Genomic DNA, 24,375 nt, shown 5'->3' with positions numbered 1-24,375 from the left:
GGTAAAAAACGAGTTAAAGAGGTTAAAACAATGAAGAAATTGAAAAAAATATGTGTTACTTTGGCATCTACATCGAAGAAACTCGTTGACAGTGATGATGATTTTGAGGATTTACCTCCTCAATTTCAGTCAAAAAGTTTTAAAAATAAAGATGGATTAGAGAAGAAAAAGCCAGTGAATCATGGAAAAACACGAAATCGTTTACTCAAAAGTGTCATTCTACCAGAGAGTAGATATCCGGTATGTGCTAGTACTTCTTAGTTATTTGTTGTTTAGCAACGGTTGTATGTATTGCTGCTTGTTTTTTAGATTAGTATGTGAAATTCATCTTTTATTCAACTAATTACTACCTTTCTTCGACACATAGTATGTGAAATTCATCTTCATTCATCTTTAGTATGTAGTAACACATTTTTAATTCATGTTTAATGCATATGCAGGATCGTAAATTCTGAAAACATCCTGATGTTGTGTATATTTCGAGTAGGTGGTCATGTTACACTAATCATAGTGTAATTGAACAAATCAAACTATCTTTATCTGATAAACAACTTGAGTTGTTTAGGAATACATGTTTTGGGTACTTTCTTGACCTTCCAAAATCGAGCACACAACTACAACTTATTCATTGTCTTATAAATAGAGAGTTAAAACACACACCGGATGATGTGTTTGCTATTGAAATAAATAACAAAAAGTTATTTTTTGGTCTTAGAGAATTTGGGATAGTTACGGGCTTAAATTGTGTTAGTGATGACACTTCTATCAATGTTCCCAATTCTAGATGTAGTTTGATGAGTAGTTATTTTCCGGAAAAAATCACAGTTCCAAAGAGTCATCTACGTGCACTGTTTTTAGCTAAAAAATTCATAGATGATGACTCAGCTGCTTCATTGGATGTTCTATACTTCATTAATGATTTTTTATTTTCATATGAGGACAACGAATACCAAATTAGCAATAGAGATTTTTACCTTGTGGAAAGTGGAAAATTCAGTTCATATCCGTGGGGTTTAGATGTCTACAAAAAGTTGTCTGATTCTGTGAGGCATGAGCTTAAGTCAACACATAAGTACTATAGAATTGGTGGCTTGCCTCTTGCTCTTCAAATTTGGATATTTGAGCATTGTTCAAAGGTTGATGAAGATATAGTTATTCGTGTTGCTGATTCTATTCCAAGAATCTTGAATTGGAAGACAATTGCAGAAAGTCCATGGTTAAAATATATATTTTTATGGAACTTAATGAGATTTCCTTGGTGGACAAAATTACAGGTACCGGTGCTGGTGGGAGATAGTAGGTACACCGTGGAATTAGTATAGGTGTGTGTTAGTTGGCCTGAACACCACTGAAAATCCAATACAATAAAACAAAAGTTTTTAATGTCTACATTTAAAGTCAAGAGAATTACTTGACTTTAAAAATTTTGGTATTCGACATTTATAAGTGCAAGTTTCTGAACATAACTTGGTGCAACAATTCCTGTACTAGCAACTTGCCCAGCATCAACCTGCATATAAATTAATAGATAATTTTTCTGGGAGGGTTTATTCAGAAGCATGAATGTTCTGATGTACCTGTATATTATTAATAAAATGATATTACTAGACTTATACTCATCCTAGACCATATTAAGTGAATTGTTGATGTGTGGCACAACCCTTAAGAAAAATATTTAAGGACATAAATTAAAGACCATTTTGCACTATTACCCTTTTGATTATTTTCAAACTAGTTTCCTATAAAAATGTAAATAAGTTAAGAATCTCATTCAATGAAAGAGTAAATATGGAAAAGAGTTCCACGAGTTTTATGGAAAAAAGTCTCAATAATTCATTTATTATGGACTAGACGGAGTAATATGTACACATAAGTGAATTTACAACTATTCCTTTTTTAAGAATATCAGTATGGTCACCATTTTTTCTCATATTAAGAGTGCAATGACATTAGATTTCTAAGAAAAAGAAGGATGGTAAGAAAAACTCAAACCAAAATTAATGTACCTCCTCATTAGGCTGTGTTGAAAGCTCAAACAATGTTCTAATTGCCATCAACTTTAGCAAATGCATAGGGTGTTATTTCTTTTGCAGGGCTAAATAGGAATTGTATCACAGCGATAGCGTAGCTGAATAAACCAAACAATATTCACTTCTTACTTTTCGAGTGAAGCTCTGGTATCATGTCAAGGACAGAAGGATTCACCCTCACGGCGTTTACCAAAAGCGCAGTTGTACCAGCATCAAATGAGAAGCCCCTTCCATCCATTTCCTTCATAAAAGATGCCATTTCACTAATTTTTTTGCACCTGAGAAATCCTTGCACAATAACATTATGAGTGACATTATTTGGAGGACAACCGTTGTCTTCCATTTTTCTTAGGATACATTTAGCTTCATCAAACAACCCTTTAAGACAAAATCCATTAATCATTACAGTGTATGTTATCACATCTGGGAGCAATCCAGTGAAACAAAGCTTCTCGAAAACAGCATGTGCTTCGTCAAGTTTACCATTTTTGCACAACCCATTAATGACAACACTGTAACATTCAATATCAGTATATTCTCTGTTTCTTTCTAACTTATTAAAGAATGCCATCGCTTCCTCAACAAGTCCGTAGTTATAATAACCATTGAGCAAAATGACATGACTCTGTATAGTAGGCTTGGTCCCTGAAGATAGCATCTCAGCGTAAAGTTGATTTGCATCACCAGTCCTTCCAACTTCAAAAAGACCTTGCAAGATAGTATTGTAGGTGACGATATTAGGTTTCAATCCCTTTTGAGAAATTTCACAAAACAATTGCATGGCCTCATCCACTTTCTTTTTTTTACAGTATCCCTTTATTAGTATGTTATAGCTAAAAATGTTAGTCTCAATGCCCTTCTCTCTCAAGCTATCAAAAATTCTCCTTGCTCTATTCACTTGACCACGCAAACAATATCCATCCATCAATGCACTGTAGGTGATTATATTAGGCTCTACACCCTTTTCGATCATGTGTTTCATTACTTCCTCAGCTTCTTCGACTTTCCCTTCTTTGCATAGTCCATCTGTTAGTATGGTGAAGGTGCGCACATCTGGATGCATATTAAGGTTCACCATCTCAGAGAACAAAGACGTAACCTTTTCCCACTGACCGAGCTTACATAAACCATCAATCAATGAATTATACGTTAATACGTCTGGATGAATGTCTTTCTGCTTCATCTCGTTCAGAATGTTGATAGCAACATCTAAGTTTCCATCTTTGCAAAGAGCATCTATAACAATGTTGTAGATGTATATGTTGGGCTCAGTATTACCTTGTTCCATTAACCGGAGCAAACTTAAAGTCTTCTGAGTATGACCCCTTTTGCTTAGCCCATTCATTACAGTTGCATACGTGACTACATCAGGCTCACAAATCTTCTCTCTTACCAACTTCTTGAACAATTCAACTGCATCTTTGACCTTATTTTCACTAAAGAGTCCCCTTAATAAGGTGTTAAAGGTGACAGCATTAAACGGAATGCCATTTTTCAAGTAAATGGGTAACACCGAAAATGCACAATCAACACGACACATCAGGCAATAACTATTAATCATGATACTCAAGATGAAATTATTAATTGGGATACCCAATTTCAGCATTTGTCGAAAAAGAGAAATGGCAGCAGAGTAATGTTTCATCTTTATCATAGTCTTAAACAATTTAGAGAAATCGACAACTGAAGGAAGAGGCTTCATTGTAACCATTTGATGGAAGAGAGTAACAGCATCATCTAAATTGCTACTATTTACACCAAGTTTATCCTTAATTGAAATTGATTCTTTACTGTAATGGCATGAAGAACAAGCTCTAAATGCATATGCCGAACCAGAAACGGAAGAGATGAAGGGAATACCATTGCAATTCCGCAGAGAATTTATCTTCATCTTCTTCAATGGGCATCTGCGTGTGCCCTAATTTTGCAAGAAACTAATATACAGCTTCTATGGATATTTTTTTTGGTTTATCGTTCCCATCCTTAATATTAAAGCTGAATTAAATTTAAATTCACGTCAAAAAATCTGAGTAATCATCCAAAAAAAAAAATTGATATACTATTTTATTTATATTAATTGATAGAATTTCAAAATCAATTTACTCATTAAAGGGAATCTATCTTTTTTTTTAAATATTAACTGTCTAAATAAATTGAGCGTATAAAAAGTAAAAGGTATTATTTTTTCTTGATTTGTCAAAAATGATAAATAAAAAGAGACAAATAAAAAATCAAAATTGGACAAGTAAAAAGGTATATTGATTCTAAATTTGATATCAAATTTTAACTTTGACCACCAACTTTCATAGTGAACAAACATACACTTTAATTATCAACTTTTAAATAAATAAACATGTGAGTGACAAAACGTGAGATATGCTTATTCTGCCCGAGTTAGGAGTAATTTTTTAGTCCCGCCAAAAGTTTTTAAAAAATGTGGAATTGACAACTCTATCCTAAATGAATCTCTTTTATATATATCTTTATGTTTTCAAATCAAAATCTCATTTTTTCCCTCCTTTGTCAAACCAAATTTTTTCCCTCTCTTTAGAACGATTCTCGTTCATATTTAGTGCAAATGACTTCTAATTTATTTTTTTTGTCATTGTGAAAAAAATGCATAATAAAGACTTCTTAATATGTAAATAATCCAAAGATGTAAGAAAATAATGATTTTACATCCATGGTGACAGAAGCTTCAGCAAAAATCTTGAACGATTGTTTCCTTTGATTCACTAGATTTTGGTTGATTCACTAGATTTTGGTTGTCTATCCTAGCTAGGATTTTGACCTTTTGAGAGACTATTGAGTGAAATGAAAATATCTTTAAATGGAACTAATTTAATTTGTTTTTTTAGTTCTAAAATTGATGTGTAATATATTTATTAGTTGAGTGACTCACTAGCATACGTAGAAGCTTTTGTATTTCACGGTCTTTGGTTGTAAAAATTGTGTGTCTATTTATTTAAATGTTGAATAGTTAAAGTGCATGTTTGTGGAGTATAAAAGTTAGAGATCAAAATTAAAATTTAAAATTAAGTTTAGATTTTAATATATGTATTATGCCAAAAGATTATATTGGGGGAAATGAAATAAAGTATACTACATGAATATTTAAGTCTTCATCTAGGTGAATACCTCTAACTAGCCAAAAAAAAAAAACCTTAAGGGTGTTTTTTTATCCATTAAATAATACATACTTAAATTATACATTTTAATCATATGAATTTAAACTTGAAATCTCATGATTCTCAATTCATTTTATCGATCAGTTATAGATCTCAAAGGATATTCAGAAAATGTCTCATTTCATGAAACATGCATTTATTTCCGTTAATTTGAACTCAACTTAAAATTACATTCAAATGATTCTACAGACAACTTAAATGTGTGATGGAAGATAATCTCATCACCTTGAGTCCTCGATAAACTAAACGAAGTAAATATATATATATATATGTGTGTGTTACTCGTGTCTTAAAAGTGTTTACAAGATTGAATATTTCGTAGACACCTAAAAACATATTTGATAGTTAAAGATACCTGGTATCTATGTTGTTGATAGGAGATAGCATGTACTTGTTGAATAGTCAATAGTCAAAGGTATACATAAGTGGATCTGAATAAAACAATACCGTCATTAAAAAAATTAATGACAACTATGATAACGTTAACACGTGGAGACATGATCATTTAACAAATTCAACATTACATTTGCATCCACGCAACCAAAGTTCTCACAACAGAAGCAACATTATCACATCCCAGACTAGCAAGTGCATTAGAAAGATTAGTTACCATACCTAAAGAACTGGTAAGTGTGCATTTAAGTACAACCACAAAAACAACTAAGTCTCAATAATTTTCCCTAATCACATCACACAATTAAAACACATGGATAATGTAAAATCCAAAATCTTGGGTTGTGAAAAACATAAATTTTATATTTTTTTACAACTGTGGTGTCTAGATCAACTTGCATGCATCTGGACTAATTCTACGGGACACTTGTCGCCTCCAACCAGCAACAAATATCAAGTAACTCTGTCCACTAATACTAAAACATATGAAAACTGACAATTGAACCTGAGACCATCTGTTGTTTCCGTAACATTTTCTATATTACAGGCAGTTGTTAATGATTCTCAAAAAATGAGAAAAAATGACAATACATGAGGATAACTAAATAACACAGAAAATCATATCTCTAGACTTATTACAGTCACATAATAGAATTCACATTATAATTTATATCGAGTGTGAAGCTACATCCAATTTCCAAGATAAATAAGAGTGGAAAAACAATGAATATACCAAAAGTGATGTACCTCCTCCGCAAGCCTGCCTGGAAAAATCAAGAGATACTTCTTTTTTTATGACAAGAAAAACCAGCAGCTGCTACCCTTTGGATGCGCAGAGGATAAAATCTCCGTTTCTATGCAATAGCTTGCAAACCACATAAGAGGCGTTACCCGCACTAGGCAAGCCCGACGCGACGAGCTCGACCCAGAAGGCAAACCCATTGCTTTCGCTGGCAAAGGGTTTCAAACTAGAGACCTCCAACATGGAAGTCCCAAGCCCGAACCACTAAGCCACCCTGAAGGGTAAATCAAGAGATATTCTAATTGCCATTTTTCCAACTTCAGCAATCCCATTGATGCCATTTCTCACGCAAGGATAAAAGGAATTGTATCATAGCCCAATAAACCAACCAAAAGAAATATTCACTTTTTATTATTCAAGTGAAGCTCTGGTATCATGTCAAGGACAGAAGGATTCACCCTTACAACATTTACCAAAAAGCGCAGCTGTACTTGCATCAGCTGAGAAGCCCCTTCCAACCATTTCCTTCATAAAAGATGCCATTTCACTAATTTGGAGGACAACCGTTGTCTTCCATTTTTCTTAGAATACATTTAGCTTCATCAAACAACCCTTCAAGACAAAATCCGTTAAACATTACATTGTATGTTCTCACATCTGGGAGCAATCCAGTGAAACAAAGCTTCTTGAAAACAGCATGTGCTTCGTCAAGTTTATCATTTTCGCACAATCCATTAATGACAACATTGTAACATGCAATATCAGTATATACTCTGTTTCTTTCTAACTTATTGAAGAGCGACATAGCTTCTTCAACAAGTCCGTACTTAAAATAACCATTGAGCAAAGTGGCATGAATGTCTGTATCAGCCTTGGTCCCTGCAGATAGCATCTCAGCGTAAATTTGCTTTGCATCACCAGTTCTTCCAACTTCAAACAGACCTTGCAAGATTGTATTGTAGGTAAAATTATCGGGTTTTGATCCCTTTTTAAAAATTTCACAAAACAATTGCATGGCCTGGGAAAGTTTCTTTTTCTTACAGTATCCATTTATTAGTATGTTATAGCTAAAAATATCAATCTCAATGCCCTTATCTCTCAAGCTATCAAAAATTCTCCTTGCTCTATCTAGTTGACCACGCAAACAATATCCATCCATTAATACATTGTAGGTGATTATATTAGGCTCTACACCCTTTTCGACCATGTGTTTCATTACTTCCTAAGCATCTTCAACTTTCCCTTCTTTGCATAGTCCATCTGTTAGTATGGTGAAGGTATGCACATCTGGATACAAATTAAGGTTCACCATCTCTGAGAACAAAGTTTTAACCTTTTCCCACTGACCGAGCTTACACAAACCAACAATTATTGAATTATATGCGACTATATTGGGATAAATGTCTTTCTGCTTCATCTCGTTCAGAATGTTAATAGCAGCACCTAAGTTTCCATCTTTGCAAAGAGCATCTATAACAATGCTGTAGATGAATAAACCAGGCTTAGTACTCCCTTGTTCCATTAACCGTAGCAAACTTAAAGTTTTTTGAGTATGACCCCTTTTACTGAGTCCATTCATGACGGTTGCATACATGCCTTCATCAGGCTCACAAATCTTCTCTGTAACCAATTTTTTGAACAATTCAACAGCATCTTTAACCTTGTTTTCAGCAAAGAATCCCCTTATTAGGGTTGTAAAGATGACAACACGAAATGCAAAACCACTCTTTAAGTAAATTGATAACACCCAAAATCCACAATCAGCACGATGCATCATGAACATAACTGTTAATCACACTAGTCAAAATGACTCCATTAATTGGGATGCCTAATTTCCGCATTTGTCAAAAAAGAGAAATGACAGCAGAGTAATGCTTCATACTTATCATATTGTTAAATAATTTAGAAAACTGAAGGAAGAGGCTTCATTGTAACCATTTGATGGAAGAGATTCACAGCATCATCTAAATTGCTACTATTTACACCAATTTTATCCTTAACTGAAATTGATTCTTTACAGTAATGGCATGAAGAACAAGCTCTAGATGTAAAATCCGAGCCAGAAATGGAAGAGATAAAGCGAATACCACTGCCATTCCGCAGAGAAATTTTCTTCATCATCTTCAATGGATGCAGCTCCGTGTGCCCTAATTTTGCCAAAAACTTATATACAGCTTCTTTTGGAGTTTGATTTTAATTTTGTTTTCGCCATAACGTTATTAGCGTGTAATTAAATTTAAATTAACAATACAATTGGTAATAACTATCCAGACAAGTAGTATCATTCATTGTTAATTTATTCATTTTTGTTTTATCTTGGAGTCATACAAACGGTTTATTCGAACCTACTGATTAAAATAATTTATATGTATATATATTTATACGGTAAATGTTGAAGCTCTTTTAATTATTTTATGAATCTATGATTTTCTTATTGAATATTCTCGATTCTACCTGTGCTTCGAATTATTATTTAATAATTTTATTTGTATTATTAATTTTTTATAATAATTCTATCGTTGAACTTATTTTTATTCAGTAGAATTATGAAACTCTAAAAAATTTAGCCAGACATTTCTTTTAAAAAATAATAATAATAAACACTTCTCTACTTCCTCAAAACTTAACTAAACATACTAGTAGTATGCTAAATTTTGGATAAAGCCACTAAAATCCTAAATATGATATTGAAATATTAATTTTTTAATGCATGAATAATTCTCTTTCTAACTAGTAATCGAACAATCATTTGTATTTTAAAAATTAAACTCTTGTCATTTTACAATATTGAAATTCTATAAGAATATAAAAGTATGAATTTTCTCCATCCTTCAAAATCGAACACCATAATTCCTTAAGATGATCGTGTAAGTAAATAAATTTTAAAAATATGAGGTAGAGGAATGAAAAAACAAAGTAAATTCAAAATGCAAGAAAGCAATAGTACTAAATTAAAACTTCTATTATTTTTTCGAAGTCTTTTCGAATCAATTTATATGTGTTACGTAAAACACATGCACACATATATAATTTAATACTTAGTCCTGTCATGATCGCGCACTCAACGAAAGAGCTATACAAGCGACATTGCCCTTCTTTACTCACGCGATATTGTTGGATTGAACTTTCGCCCATTATCCAAGAATTGTGCATATTTAAAAATTAAATTATATAGATTCCAACTTAAATCAAATTAAAGAACACGTGCATGTTCTATGTCATAATGTATGCAATTGAATCATATCCATTTATTACAATTGCTTCGTCCTTTATTATTTATCACTATCCTTTTTGATAACCCATGATATTCGAACCAATTATTGCATACTTAGTTTCCTCCTCGCAATAAATACTAGATAATTTTATTTGTAAAAACTAAAATAAATGGAAAGAAATCACATACTATTTCTGGGCAACATATCCTTAAAAATTTGATAAAAGCTTAAGCCTCTACCTAATTCTACCATCTTGATAATTCCCCATGCTATATAGTATTACACCGACTACATTATCTCAAGAGATTCAGAAATTAACTATAAAAAATTCATATAATCGATTCTAACTGATTTGAAACAGACATAAATGATTGACACTTTCTTTTTATAAGAATTGTATCTGAACCATTCAACTATTTCGCTAGACGCCTGCTATCTCCCACCATCACAAATACTAGACGAAGAAAATTACTAAATGTCACCTCTGTTGAAGTCTAAACTATGACTTCCCTTTGTTTTCAGATAGCAGGTATTCAAACATCTTCAAAATCTCTGCTCTTACATTAAATTTTAACCATAGAATTATTAAGCACATAGCATCCAGTAAAATGAGAATGGTAGATCTCTTTATCAAAATAAAGTAAACTCTACAATTCTAAACTGTAAAGAATTTACCGAAATTGCAATATCAACTATCAGTGACTAGTTGCACCAGTAGATGAAATGTATGGTTCAGAACCAATGTCGCTCGATAAAAATACAAAACTGATGTTTTGATTCTTTTATCGCTGAGAAAAAGCATCACTTGTCAAGATGCTTTCAATTTTAATCTTGTGCTACCTAATCCCTGTTTAAGCTGCCCTCTATTCTCCGACTGTGAGTCCAAAACCGAACTTGTAGTCTTTCTTTTTGTGATCGACCTGAAAAAGTGACAAGGAAAACAGTTAGGAAACCAATGAAAGTCATTCTACCAAACTGTGAGATCGGATTCCAACAAGTATAAGCATGGAGGAGGGAAATAGATAAGAGGGGTGCTCCGCCCCCCCCCCCCCCCCCCAATGTAAGAGTTCCAATCCATGCACTAGCTGCCTTAAGAAATTTCACGGTTATCCGAAGGAAAATAAAACAAGAATAGGTAAAATCCATATGCCACTTACCTCAGCTGAAAGAATGAAATTAAGACCCATGTTCAAGCGCTCTTCCAAGAAAGCAGCTGCACAACCATTGGAATCAACCTTCCCTCTGAGACGGCACTGTGATGCACGCATAATGTTGATTCAGTAAACATTAAAGTGAATGAGAAAGGTTGATTAGATGTCCCAACATGGTCGCAATGCAGTCACAAATATAAGATCAACTTAATGAGCTTTCATAAATCATAACCCTTGCAAAACGCAAAACAGCAGCCCACAAAAAGTTTCTACATGTCTTTGCACCCAAGGGTGACCTAGTATAGTCAATGAAGTGATTTGAGAACCATGAGGATTGAGGAGTCACTTTTCAGATCTCAGCAAGAGGCAAAAACACTAGTTGATTTCTCCCATCCATCTAATAAACCTAGGTGGGACAAGATTACTCGGTACATGTATTAGTCGGAGGTAGTCAGTACACATTCGAATTAGTCGAGGTGCGCACAAGTTGACCCCGACACCACAGTTATCCAACAACAACAACATACCCCGTGTAATCTCACAAGTGGAATCTAGGAAGGCTAGAATGTACCCAGACCTTAGTCCTACCTTTGTAAAATAGAGAGATTGTTTCTAATACACGCTCAGCTCATCAAAGCATGATGGCCAAGAAAATATGACAACCAAATAGCCAGATAAAAAGTAAATGCAACAATAGATAGTAATACAAATAGAAGAATAAGGAACTATGAACTTACCAAATAACACCACAAGGCCCTTCCCTCTACCACATAAGGTGCAACAACATTCGCCTACCTACTAACCTTCTATCCTAATTCTAGACTTCCGTACTTTCCTATCTAGGGTCATATCCTCAATAAACTGAATTTGTGCCAAGTCATGTTTGATCACCTCACCCAGCTCTTTTTTGGCATACCTCTACCTCTCCTAACTTTTGCTATAGCCAATCTCTCACACCTACTAACTGACGCATCCGTGAACCTCCTCCCCACATGCCCATATCATCTCAGTCTCACTTCTCACTTCTCACATCTCACATCTCACATCTCATTTTACACATTTAGGTTAATAGCACTGAATTTCCCCAACTCTCTCATAATTAGGAGTCACGGTATTTAGGTCAATTTACCTTGTATACCACTTCGGGGAGAACACCCCATACACATGTGATATCCGAAAGAGTAGAAAATCTAAGCAGAGATGATTCTCTACACAAGAATCCTAACTATCTACCTTACCACACTTAGGTGCATCGGATTCCTAACAGGGTTCAGTATTCTGAAACTCTTAACACTACAGAAACAAGATGTCACATCGCAAAAAGAAATGAGATGTCACATAGCAGAAAGATATGAAAGAGAATAAAAAATTAAAACCACTAGTACATATATCTTAGCTGAAGAAAGAGTTATAAATCAGGAAGAAGAACGAAGGGCTGCAGGCTGCGACAAATATATGGACTCACGGGCACACACCAAGTCAGTCCATGCAATATACATGGAAGACGTTGTAATCGGTCTTTAATATAAACTGGATTATAATGCTAGAATGGTTCTACCATCAAGGTGTCGAAACCTAAGGCAAGGTGTCTAACCTACGGGCCGAGGTAAGAAATGATCTATTGGAGAGTCTGCATCAATCATTTTGAAAAAGATAAACGCCAATATTGAGGTATTAAATTTGAAGCGTTCATTTTTCACTAGATTCAAGACAGTAGTAGCAGGTTAGAAACTAGGAAGAAACTACACCCTTCATCGAGTAAGGGTCTCTCAAAGCCAACAGGAAACTGCAAACTGCTGGAATGCAGAGGAGTTTAAGTACGAAAGACAAACAGTAGCCTGCAGGAAATCAAGTTAGATTTTCGGAAAGAATTTACAACAAAAGGTTACCTGCCGAAGGATGTAATCATAACCAAAGCTTGCTGTTACATCTCTTGACATGTAGTTGTACATAAAATCTGATGCTAGAGACACCTGCATGGAAGAAAAGAGTTCAAGAAAACCAAGTCACAAAATGCAATTGTTAAGATACTAGTGACTCTTGCAACCTTATCAGAAATTTTCTGAACATAACTCAGTGCAACCATTCCAGTACTAGCAACTTGCCCTGCAGCAACCTGCAGATAAATTAACAAACACTGAATTATGTGAAAATCATTAAAAAAAAAACTGGAAAGATGAAAGACACCTACAAAAAAGACAACTACAAGAAATTAATGCTAGTGAAATCACAAAAGAAAATATAATAGATATGTTTTCTCTTTGGGAGGGTTTATACTCAGAAACGTGAAACGTGAATATTTTGATGTTCCTGTTTGACATAACATTAAAATACCAAGTCAAAAAGATATAATAAACATCCTTTTGCATCTGGAAGACCTGCAATTCAATTTTATTCTAGAGCTATTCATACAAGAGATGAAGGAGAATAATGACACTGCCCTTGATGTTATAGCTACTGAAAAAACTTACTCAGACAAAGCAATCAATCAAATGTCTAACTGGGGCATGATACATATTAGTTTTTCGGAAGGACTTCACTTCAACTGAAGTTAAATAGAAGTCTTCTCAATCAACTGAATTAGTTAGCAAGTACCAAAAAGAACTACTTGTAAAACAGCAATGAAATTCAAGCTGCTGCCATGTATTACCAACACAATTAACAGTAATTACAACTACAACTCAATCACAAACAAGTCATTCATCTTTTGAACAAATATTATAATGCCTCGAATCCAGATAAAAAATTATCTAACATCTAGTAATAGGAAGCATACCATTTTATCTGTGTTGTAGCGAGCAGCATAACCAATGCCAGATTTCCGATGCTGACCAGCCCAGAACACTTCCCCACCCAGAGACAAATGTGGACCGACACTCTGCAAGAGCACATAAAGGTTCAGTTAGCAAAGCTAACATAATACCACACAATTCACCTCAATAAGGACAGTTTACTCATTCTCTGGTACTTAATACGAACCACAAGGAATACATGATTGACCAATAGGTGGTAGATGATATCAAACCAACTTATCAGATATGCCCGCAGTGCGAAAGGACAAAAGCGAAAAAATAAATTGCTATAGCATTTGCAATTTCCACTCTTTTTCAGTAAGTAAAGTCCATTACTGTCTCAACTCTCCAATTTATAGAGTATGACACTGAGTTTGTACTTTGTAGTCGAGCTGCCACCAAGGAACAAAACCCCAAGTAGCAAATTACTAATAGAAACCTTTTTATAAGAAGGTCCTTTTATAACAGTTGATAATATGGAAGCAACTTCACCATAAAGAAGAGCATAAATGGTACCTGTAGAAGCTCACCTATACACATTGAGCCCAATTATTTTAAGAATTCATGTTTTAATTCCAAAACATTTTCCAGCAAAATGAGCTAACGTGAGTACGGACATTTAAATTAGAGTAATCCAAGTTACCAACCATCAAAGACATAGGGAGGCCCCATCCTCTTTAAAAGGGGCTTATATCTGCAGTATTCTTGCCATACTTTCCTAGTCTATTCAGATCTTTCCTCCCGCTGACACAAATAGACCATGCAGCGTTCAGACAGCTAATCCACAACTATGAACAAGGAATCTCCACGTTGAAGTCTTCCGCCAAGGGATGACCTCATCAAACAAACTCTCAATTACAAAAAAATAAACCACGTATATGCCTAACCACCACTATCCACAATGCTCGTTCACACCCAAAACCATGTGTCTACCACACCACTCTTCGCGCTTTGCTTGGTTTTCCATCATTCAATCCACAATAAATCAAATGAAACCCCACCTAAAAAACTTCGCTAGGATACAATTGAAAGAAAAGGATCCTTTATGTACCCCCAAACACATCTTGAATGCATATAGTCTCACAAAACAAACAATTTTAGTTGATTTCAATTGATCCGTCATTACTGTCCAGAAAGAAGTGCAAATGACAAACTTGAACTCATGACGTTTCTTACCAAAACAATGGCATCAAACGGATGTCACAATTACAGCTACTCAGCTACTCATTGGCTAGCTTAAATAATAAATGATGGTGGAAATTGTCTACATTTCAGTTGATCGTTCTGGTGAGAAGGTAAATAATGGAGGTTTCCTTTAAATGGGAAATGTTTTACTTAAGTAAAGTAATGGGTATGTAGTTGATGCAGATTGAGTTGCGTGACACTGACAAAGGGAGTAGTAGTACAGAGTGGTTGGCAGTCCCTTCTTGTCATCAGGGGTTGAGGGAACAGGATGAGGTAAAGCTAATAATTAGTAAAGTAACACTTAAAAAGTATTTTCTAAGTAATCAAGGAGTTGTTGGAGAATGTGACCCACATTAATCACTAGTGTCTTCTTCTCTTCTTAGCATTTAATCCAATTAAGTAACCTGACTTTTCACAAACTACAAACGATTGATCTCATATTGATGCTATAACAACTCCTGATGGTTCCCTTTGCTCTCTCTCCCACTCACTAGGCTTTTAATTCCAGTTGACAGCACAATGTCACACATTATTATCTTTTCATTTTAAACCTAAAAACGCATACTTGTAAGTGATAAAACACTATTCCAACTCATCGTATCAAGTAAGACAAAATTTACTGAACCTTTGAAACTTTACGATACCTCGTGTAATTTGAGGACATAAATGTCTGACGCATTATAACAGTTCATATACATAATGGACTGAGAAAAGTTCATTTACTTTCTGACAAACTTGCTATATCCCCACAAGTGGGGCCTGGGGAGGATGAAGTGGTGTATGCAGACCTTATCCCTATCTTTGTGGGGTAGAGAGGTTGTTCCCGATAAACCATCTCAAGAAAACGTTTTCAATAACAGTTAGGGAGAAAATGCCAGTTGAACGTCATGATGGAAATATTGAATAAAAATAAGTATTGACAGCAATGATGAGTAACAATACCTGGATGTAGCTGGCTCCAAGTAATGCACCATTGCCAAGTTGAAATTGGGTCCTGTAGTCTTTACCCTTATAAACAACAACGAAAATATACAACAATCATTATTCCCAAGTCAAATGGCCTGCACATAGTATGAGAATAGTACAACTTGAATGAAATAGAAAGAGTGACCAGAATAGCCCAATTAAATCTAATGAATTATATGCAAGAATATCCTTCCATAAACAGTGAATAATTACCTTGTAATCAAAATTAACCATGCCATGTGACATGTGTGGTTCACCAGTCAGCTGTTAAGAAGATAGTAATTATGAGACATACAGTCGCTCCAAATAATTATGGAAGGGAAAGCAACAGTTGCAGATATCATTTAATACCTGACCATTGGCTTTCAATGAAAGATTCTCAGACAAATCACACTTCACCCTAGCATTCACCCTACCATCTGTCATTACTCTCCCAATAAGCATCATCTGTAGCATTAGTAGGATGTCATTGTCGCTGCTATTTGATCCTCAATGAGTTCAGCCACTTAGAAAAATAAAATTCAACTACAGACCTGTGGATCTATAAAGTTGGCACCAAACTCATAGTGCGCAGTTGGTATTTTGACGATGTCAGCAGACTGAGTAGGAAGTTCTGTAGGCCCCATAAAAACACTGATAAAAGGTACACATTTGTTATCACTAAGAGAACACCTCTTCCCCTCAAGCAACGGAGGAACATAGCTACAAATAAGATAGTGGTCAAGTATAGAAAATCTACCTATGACTCAGTGAAAATCTCTGATTAAGTCCTCCGGTAAAATCAAAGCGCAGTCCTTCAAAAAGCTCGGGCTTTAAAGACACTGCCAATAGAGACATGAATTAGTTATTTCCTTCACTAAAACAATAACAATAATATAGGAGTGTCACATTTAAGAGCACCAAAGCTGACTAAATATGAACATGAAAGGAAACACTATAACTGCAGTAGAAGCACTGCAGTAATTTAACTTTATAGTGGTTTCAACAACCAGCTCTCCAGGTTTTGATAAAGAAGACTACTGGACACAACTTTACATCTACACACAATGAATCGAACAACTATTAGCACACTGTCTTTTCCCAAATGCAAGGTTGAATTAGAATGTAGAGGCAGTATTTCTTGCTAAACCTAGAGCATTCACAACAAACACACAACTATACAATCTCAAACCAGTTGAGGTCAGATGTAGAATTTTTTCTATCCATTTTGCTCTCTATGCAAGCCCATTTCATTCCATACTAAATATAAAACAATTTTTTCCAAATCTTAGACATATACCTCTATAAATATCTAACTAGAATACAATGAATATTGAAAAAAACACCTAATGTAAGTGTAACAACAATAACTATGCCTTAGTCCCAACTAGTGTTATCACATATATGGATCCTCACTTCCATTGTGTTCTATTCTTAGCTCACATGATTATGAGAGATTGTACGTGTTGTGATACAACTCCTGTCCATGTAGTTTTAGGTCTATCTCATCTTCTTTATTCTCAATTTCTGTGTATCATCCTTGTGGGGGCAAGCTAATCTCATCTTCTCTTTATTATCTTCCATCATCAGATTGTCATATGTAGTTCTATACTAGTTCCATGGGGGTCGTGCTAAGCCCAAAGCCAAAGCCCCAGACCTAAACTCAAAATATAGAAGTAGTAATTTTAATTAAAGAAGTACAATTTGTACCATATTTTTACTTTATAACTAATATAATCTAATGGCAGGTCAAACATATCTAGTTGATAAGTCTTCATAATTGTCAAAATTCTTAATCACATAATTAGATAACTTTAAATAAAAAATTATTTATGAGGAAGTAAATTTGGCCGGAGAACTAGAAAATATCAAAATGTAACAAGTGATATGACATTTCATTAAATAACCTGATTTAAAATATGTAAAAAAAATTATAATTTGATCTTATAATTCAATGAAGATCATAAATAAAAATTGTTGTTATTTTTATGAATTTGTGAGCATGTAATTTCTTAGTTATAGATAGAAATAAATTTTATTTCAACATTTATTATGTTTTAATTTCACTCATTATTTCATGTGCCAAGAGTTTTTGCAAAATTCATTTGTTGTAACACTGGATATATCGTTGTTGTTTAGGATCATATATAATTTACCCCCGACCCCCTTTGTCGATTACAAACTGGTAACATTGTAATTCACATAATACTTAGGTACCATGTTGTATACACTAGGTATGTTGTATAGAATCATCTATTACAAGAAAAGTTTCAATGATTGTAAATGTATATTATAATAGTTATAAATTCAATTTAGAGCCTTCACATATATTATAACTTAATAACAATCTTACAAGGATATTAATAAATAATAATTGAAGTACATTAATGACGTATTCCATTCAGTCCATTTAACTTATTAGAAGTTTTTTGAGAATTGAACAATATTAAACACAAAAGAACTATGAGGGTATAGATGAAATGCTTGCATACTTTAATTTTATACTAGAAAATATTTAGGGTTAATTTTTTTGAGTTGAAGTCACTATTAATTTAAAACGGAGGGAATATTAAATAAAAGGTAATCTAATAAGTGGCAAGAAGAGATTCATACAAAGCTACTATTAGGTTACACCAATTACAGAGGGCCCGGGTGGGAACGGACTTAGAAATAAGAGTTTGGTGGCAAAAATGGGAATATGCAAGAAAAAAGAAACATCAACTGCCATGTATGGCAACTTCACATCACCAAAAATTGGAATTCTGGATTCACCCCAATCAGCACTACAAACTTATTATTCTCCCTTAAAAAATAGTGTCATACAATCATAGACTGCCTTACTTCGGCATTCTACATGTGCTAATTTTATCCTCTATAGGACATGATCACTCCTAATCTATTTTCTTATATCAAGTACAGAATAATTTTGTTGATAAAAGCTCCCTTGTGCAAGAGCTATACAAAAAAAAAAAAGAAAGAAGAAGAAGAAGAAGAGAGAGAGAGAGAGAGAGAATCAACAAAAACATATGATATAAGAACCTCAAGTGCACCAAATAGACAAAACATTTATGAAATTAGTCCTTGGATGTATGGAATCAAGTTCCTTCCTTTCAAAGCTCTTCTACGACTTCACATTAACTTAAACATCTAGATTTTAGTGACACTGATTTTAGGATATACATGGCCCCTTAGACCCAACATTCACCATCATATAAATTATTCCTCGGATGTACGAAATCATGTTCTTTCCTTTCAAAAGCTCTTCTACAACTACACATTCATTTTAACATCTAGATTTTAGTAACATTGATCTTAGGATATATGTGGCCTTGTAGACTCAACATTCACTATCATATAACATTGTTCCTCTCAAAATCTACAACCACTCTACAAAACTAATTTCATTTTGTTAGGTTTCTCCTTGCCGCATTACACGCTTGTAAGAGTCCTCTATTTTAGTTATCTTATATCTAATTATATTATGTAATTTGCCTAGAAGTCTAAATCTAAATATCTAGATTGTGTTCTCGCATCACCTTCCTTCTTATGCAAGTTATCCTTTACGATACATATATGATTTAACTTCCCATCCTACAATTCCAACTTTTTCGATCCACTTGTCTGTCACTTTGTCAATAAGACAATTTCATTTGTACATATCTTGCAGGCTTGCACCATGAAACCTAATAGCTACACCATTGGATGAGACATAATATTATAAGTCAAAACTCCATACTTAAAATCACATTTTCAATTCTTAGAACACGCTAAAGCAATCTGCAGACAACAAGAAATGAAATACTGATCAATTACAAGATCCGCTACATAAATCTTCTACATCTATTTTAGTTATCATATATCTTATTCTATCTTGTCATTACCCAGAAGACTAATCTAGATGTCTAGATTGTGTCATTCTCGCATCACTTTCCTTTTTATGCACGTTATATTTAGGATACATATATGGTTTATGGCTTAACTTCCCATCCTACAATTCCAACTTTTTTTATCCACTTTTCGGTCATTTTGTCAATAAGATAATAGCGTTTCTATATATCTTGCAGAATTGCACCATGAAACCTAATTCCTACACCATCGGAGGCGACATGATATTAAAAGTTGAAACTCCATATTTCAAAACACATTTCAATTTTTAGAAACGCAAAGAAACCCAATCTGCAGATAACAGAAAATCAACTATTACTCAATTACAGGATCCTTTACATAAATCTTCTACATTTATTTTAGTTATCTAATATCTTGTTCTATCTTGTCATTCACCTAAAAATCTAGATGTCTAGAGTGTGTCTTCTTGCATCACCTTCCTTCTTATGCAAGTTATATTTACCATACATATATGAATTTAACTTCCCATCCTACAATTCCAGCTTCCGATCAACTTGTCAGTAATTTTGTCAATTAGACAAATATCATTAGTATATCTCTTACAGACTTGCACCATATCCCTAACTATTAGAGGCAACATAACATTAAAAGTTAAAACTCCATACTTAAATCACATTTCAATTCTTACAACACGCAAAGCAATCTACAAACAACTGAGAGCTTCTCAATTACAGGATCCGGCTACATAAATCTTCTACATCTAATCCACTCAATTCCAAACCATTTACCGCCACATCCTTATAAATCATATACATACATTCCACTCTACTCAAACCAGTTTCATTAAATCTTAAAAGCAACAACTGATCATAGGCGAGAAGTAAATGATAGCAATACTACCTGAGAGCTTCTCAATTACAGGATACCTAAACCTTCTACACCTAATTCACCCTATTCCGAACCATCTCAACTATACTGCCACATCCCTATAAATCATAAATGTCCATTTCACTCTACTCAAATCAATTCCATTAAATTTAAAAGCAACAGTAGATCATAGGCGAGAAATAAATGATAATAATACTAACTGAGAGCTTCTCAATTAAGGATCCAGCTACATAAATCTTCTATATTTAATCCACTCTATTCCGAACCATTTCAACTATACCGCCACATCCTTATAAACCCTATACATCCATTTCTCTACTCAAAACCAACTTCATTAAACTTTAAAAGCAACAACTGATCATAAGCGAGAAGTATATGATAATAATACCAACTGAGAGCTTCTCAATTACAGGATCCGGCTACATAAATCTTCAACATCTAATCCAATCTATTCCGAACCATTTCAACTACACCACATATTTATAAATCCTATCCATTCATTTCTCTCTACTCAAACCGAATTCATTAAAAGTTAAAGCAACAATTGATCAGAGGCGAAGTAAAAGGACAACAATACTAACTGAGAGCTTCTCAATTACAGGATCCAGTTACATAAATCATCAACATCTAATCCACACTATTCCAAACCATTTCAACTATACCGCCATATCCTTATAAATCATATACATCCATTTCACTCAACTCACACCGAATTCATTTAACTTAAAGCAACAATTGATCAGAGGCGAAGTAAACGATAGCAACAATACAAACTGAGAGCTTCTCAATTACAGGATCCGGTTACATAAATCCTCTACATCTAATCCACCCTATTCCAAACCATTTCAAGTATACCGCCACATCCTTATAAATCAAATACATCCATTTATCTCCAACAAAACCGAATTCATTAAAACTTAATAGCAACAAATGATCAAAGGCGAAGTAAAAGGATGAAAATACTAACTGAGAGCTTCACGATGGATTTCTTCATAAGGAATTGGACAAGGCAAGTTCAGGTAATCAACTTTCTCTTTCTCCGATTCGACAGCCGCCGACTTTGAATTCGCCGGTGGAACTATAACTGACGGGGGAATGAGAGTAGCCATTGCACAAAAATAAATTAATAAACAAAAAGAAGGAAGAAATTTGATTCTGTTTTCCTTCTTCTTCCTCCTGACTGCGGCTATAAAGGAAGAAAAGCTCAGTAGAGTAAGAGAAGTAGTAAAACCCTTCGCCTAAATACAGAAAGCAATAAAACCCTTAAAACTTCGGTAGACCCGACCCGTTTTTGAGTGGCTTCATTTTCCACATGAAATGTGGAAGTACTTTGTACAATTTACCTGATATTTTTAGTTTTTCGAGAATTAAAGTTTAATCAAAAATTTAAGTGTAAAACTTTTAATTTTTATGAAATGGAATTTATATATTTTTAAACTATGTAAAAAGTATCATAAATCATAATAATTGACAATTCAAAATAATTTAAAAATATATGAAAAATTTATGATTAAAAATAGACTTGTTTAAATTTCAAAATTTAAAAAATATCACATAAATTAAGACAGATAAAGATATAAAATGGTAAAAATTAAATTAAAAAATATATATAAATACTTGTTTAGACATGTTATTGCATTGCATGTGTATTTCACGTTAATATTTCTAAAACATATATATTAGATTATGATAAATATATGTGATTTAAATGGTATATGTATGTTTGCAAAATATATGATACCTCATCCTTCACTTTAAATTATCGTGTTACATCTTTTAAAAGATAATATTTAATTATTTTTTAAAGTTAAATTAAAATACATTGCTTTGATATTTTAAACAAAAAATTTAGATATTCAAAAATTATATGAAAAGTACTATAAATTATATTTTTGCATCTCAATATGATGAAAAAATACAATATAAAATGTTAGTCAGTACTATTATCGTTGACTCTATAAATGAAAACTATAACAACTAAAATTGGACAAATACAATATATACTTACTACTTATATATCGAAGTATATAAATACTCTTAAATTGTAAATTTTTACATGGAGTTTATATATATATATATATATATATATATATGCGCACACACATACTATTTTTGTATTATTTGCTTACTAAATTATTATTATCTATTCATATTACTAAAACTAGCTAATGATTCTATCAATATATTGTGATTGCGTATAGATACTATATTTATTGAGAATGGAGCATATTCAAACGGCTATTTCATGATTTTGTTTTTGAATTTATTTGATGAGTTGAGTTTGGGTTGGTAGTTGGTTGCTCGACCAAATGATTCACTCATGACGGATCAGGGTTGTAACAAAGAGATTGTAGAACAATCATATGCTATGACGCCCGATCAAGATTAAATCTTGAAGTTTGACACGTAAGTGTATATTGTTGCATCAAAATATGACATTGATTTTTTTTTTACATTCCAATAAAATAGTTGAAACTGCAGTTATCACTTCTATCTATGTCATATTCTTTAAAATATCGCCATTGCGTGAAAAATAAGTACATATATTTATATTGATATTGATTTACACAATCCTACTAAATATTATTCGTTATTAAATAAAATTTGCGAAAACAGAAGACATTGATATTATCTTATCATGTTTGAATTTATCTAATATACGATGAGATTGAATTCAAATTTATTAAGTGAACTTTATAACAATTTTTTTAAAAATATTTATTGAAATAGTATAATCGAGTTCGAAAGTAGAAATTTGTATTAAAAACATTTATATCAACATAACATGAAAAGTTTGAAACGCTCCTAAAAAAGATTTTATAAGTCATGAACATTTATAGTAACATTATATTTGTCTTAATACAAATATCATTTAAAAATAAGAAAAACTTCAAAGCGTTCGCAAATTAGCCCTAATTTTTAATCATAATTGTTTCCAACAGGTTAACCTAGACCAACTTATGAGGATTACATATTTTAGGGTTATAATTAACATAGAAATATAATAATTATAGTATGAGTAATCAATACTTATCAAATAAAAAATATCACCAGTTTCCATCTACTAAATTGAATTGGTGGTAATGTATATTTGATAATATTCACTTAACTAGCCTATACAATATTAATATAATCTAAACAAAAGTGAATCTTATGATATCATAAAATAGTAAATATACAAATATAACATATTAAGCTATGCACAATTACATATAAAAATTAGAGATGTATGAAAAAGTTTAAATCTTTCTTTTAAATCATCATTATTTTGGTCAATAATCATGTGCACATATTTGTGACGTCCCGCCAGCTATCCAGGCAGATCGCCACCCATCTAGGCAGCTAGCAGCATGTGCAAGGGGACAGGCAGCCAAACAGGCAGCAGATGGAGGGGCAGGCATTTCAGCCGTTCAGCAAATGAAGGGGCGGCAGTTTCCATCCTTGGAGAGACTTGTGCAGGGCCTCTGGAACGTTGGGGCAGACTAGGGAAGACTAGGAGTCCCTTTTCGGAAGAGTTGTAGACATTCTTAGAATGTGGTTATGCCTTGAGTGCGTGAACTTAGGGACTTGTATAGTGTAGCATTTAATTACTCTTAGTCATTAGAGTAGTATAAATAGGTAGGCTATTGTATTTGTAATACATCCATCAACTTATCAATACAAGTCTTTCTTCCAAATCTACCTTTTGTCCCTCTTTCTTATTTCTCTTAGCGATCCAAGTAGTGAAAGACTTATTTGAGTCTACGAGATCGTGCAAGAATCGTGAGTAGACCGTCAAATACCGCACGGAGTCTTGTCCAGATCGAAAAGTCCGTGACATATTGCTCCAAATACTCAAATTATACAATGATTCATTAGAAATAAATTCACGTTTGCATGCCATAATCAAAGTACTAGATTCTATAAGTTATGACTCCTAAGTAATTAAATATATGTATTATAGACTCGTAAACTCATATCAATTGCAAATACGTGGATTACACATGCAAATAAGTTTAAA

The 24,375-nt window shown here is 33.3% G+C and overlaps 1 protein-coding gene and 1 pseudogene across 1 annotated transcript; both read right to left on the bottom strand.

Moving 5' to 3' along the window:
* Nucleotides 1-1,313: 1,313 nt before the first annotated feature.
* LOC101254697 (protein Rf1, mitochondrial-like) lies at nt 1,314-8,690 on the bottom strand (annotated as a pseudogene).
* A 1,420-nt stretch (nt 8,691-10,110) lies between these two features.
* Nucleotides 10,111-21,678, bottom strand: LOC101254390 (mitochondrial import receptor subunit TOM40-1). The gene is made up of 11 exons (XM_004240401.5): nt 21,343-21,678; nt 16,402-16,483; nt 16,196-16,295; nt 16,014-16,109; nt 15,876-15,926; nt 15,639-15,704; nt 13,496-13,597; nt 12,767-12,835; nt 12,609-12,692; nt 10,726-10,821; nt 10,111-10,488 (listed from the first exon to the last, which is right to left on the bottom strand). The coding sequence occupies exons 1-11, from the start codon at nt 21,482-21,484 to the stop codon at nt 10,432-10,434; spliced, it is 945 nt and encodes a 314-aa protein (XP_004240449.1). The 5' UTR covers nt 21,485-21,678; the 3' UTR covers nt 10,111-10,431.
* Nucleotides 21,679-24,375: the final 2,697 nt, after the last annotated feature.

The sequence above is a fragment of the Solanum lycopersicum genome, chromosome 6 (assembly GCF_036512215.1).
Source record: "Solanum lycopersicum chromosome 6, SLM_r2.1".
In the NCBI taxonomy this organism is placed as follows: Eukaryota; Viridiplantae; Streptophyta; class Magnoliopsida; order Solanales; family Solanaceae; genus Solanum; species Solanum lycopersicum.
The sequence above is the reverse complement of the archived record's forward strand: the minus strand, read 5'-3'. Positions and strand labels throughout refer to the sequence as shown.